Genomic DNA, 1,631 nt, shown 5'->3' on the forward strand with positions numbered 1-1,631 from the left:
CCGCCGTCGCCGCTGCCGCCTCCCCCGCCGCCTCCGCAGCCGCCGCTACCTAAGTTCAGGCATCCAGGCCAATAAGGAGACTGAACCCCAACAAAAGCCCACCGCCCCCCGTACCTGAGACACGGACCGCCCACCGGTGCCGCTGCTTCCCTCCAAGTAGCCAGGACGACCAGGGAGCCGGAACCCCAACAAAAGCCCGACACCCTGGGGACCTGTGTCCCGGGCCATCCAACCGCCACCGCCAACTTCCAAGTAGCCAGGCCTACCAGGGAACCTGAAACCTAACAAAAGGTCCCCCCCACGGGGACCCGAGTCCCAGACCCGGCCACCGCCGCGCTGTCCATGCAGCCTGGCCAAGGAGGGTGTTTTTTAAAACACCCCCCATGGGACCAGTGACCCAGGCCCGCCCACCTCCGCCGCCGCCGCCGCCGCCTCTATCCAAGCAGCCAGGCAGATCATGGAGCCTGAACCCCTACAAAAGACCCCCCAATGGGACCGGTGACCCGGGCCAGCCCACCGCCGCCGGGGCCGTCGCCGCCTTTCAAGCAGCCAGTTCTTCCAGGGAGCCCGAAACCCAAAAAAAGGCCCCCGGCCTGTGGACCCGAGACATGGGGCCGCCCACCGACCGCCACACACCGCCTACAGCCTACCGCCGCAGCCGTCCAAGCTGCCAGGCCAACTAAGGAGCCTGCACCCCAACTAAAGCCTCCCCACCGGGTACCTGACACCCGGGCCGCCTACCGCCGCCTCCGCCCACTTCCAAATAGCCAGGCCGATCAGGGAGCCGGAACCCCAACAAAAGCCCCCACTTCCCAGGGAATCAAGATCCGTTACCCAAAACGGCAGCACCTGTCCTATCTGCCAGGCCGAAGAGGGAGACTGAACCCCAACAAAAGACGCCCCTGGGGATCCGAGAACCGGGCCCGCCCACCGTCGCCGCCTCCGCCGCCGTCCAAGAAGCCAGGCCGACCAGGGAGCCAGAAACCCAACAAAAGCCCCCATGCCACGGGCACACGAGACCCGGCCCACGCCTCGCCGCCGCCGCCGCTGCCGCCGCTGCCGTCCAAGCACCCAGGACAAGCAGGGAGGCTTCACCGAAACAAATGCCCCGCCCCCTAGACCCGAGATTTGGGCACGCCCACTGCCTCGACTTCGTCGTCCAAGAAACAGGGCTGACCAGGGATTCTTCACCCAAAAAATATTCCCCACCCCATGGGGACCCGAGACTAGAACCCCCCCAATGCCGCTGCCGCCGCCATTCTCTAAGCAGCCATGCCGACCATGGGGCCTGAACCCCTACAAAAGAACCGCCACCTGGGACCCCTGACGCGGGCCCGCCCATCACCGCCGCCGCCTCCATCCAAGCAGCCAGGACGTTCAGGGATACTGAACCCAAATAAAAGCTGCCCCCCCACCCCCCGGGAACCAAGATCCGTTGCCCAAAACTGCCGCCTATGTCAAATCTGCCAGGCCGATCAGGGAGCCTGAAACCCAACAAATGTCCCCCACGTCCCGGGGACCCGAGGCCCGGGCCCACGCACCGCCGCCGCTACCGCCGTCCAAGCAGCCAGGCCAACCAGGGAGCCTTCACGGAAATAAATGCCACGCCCCCGAGGCCGCAGACCTACGCG

General features: G+C 66.3%; 1 protein-coding gene across 1 annotated transcript in view; it reads left to right on the plus strand.

Moving 5' to 3' along the window:
* Positions 1–1,119, plus strand: part of LOC103582753 (basic proline-rich protein-like) — a 3,366-nt gene extending 2,247 nt beyond the window's left edge. Inside the window, exons 5-6 of the mRNA XM_008564267.1 lie at positions 394–498; positions 585–1,119. Coding sequence (XP_008562489.1) covers positions 394–498; positions 585–1,119 — 640 coding nt within the window. The remainder of the gene's footprint in view (positions 1–393; positions 499–584) is intronic.
* The last annotated feature ends 512 nt before the right edge of the window (positions 1,120–1,631 follow it).

This window comes from Galeopterus variegatus, unplaced genomic scaffold, assembly GCF_000696425.1.
Source record: "Galeopterus variegatus unplaced genomic scaffold, G_variegatus-3.0.2 Scaffold17745, whole genome shotgun sequence".
In the NCBI taxonomy this organism is placed as follows: domain Eukaryota; kingdom Metazoa; phylum Chordata; class Mammalia; order Dermoptera; family Cynocephalidae; genus Galeopterus; species Galeopterus variegatus.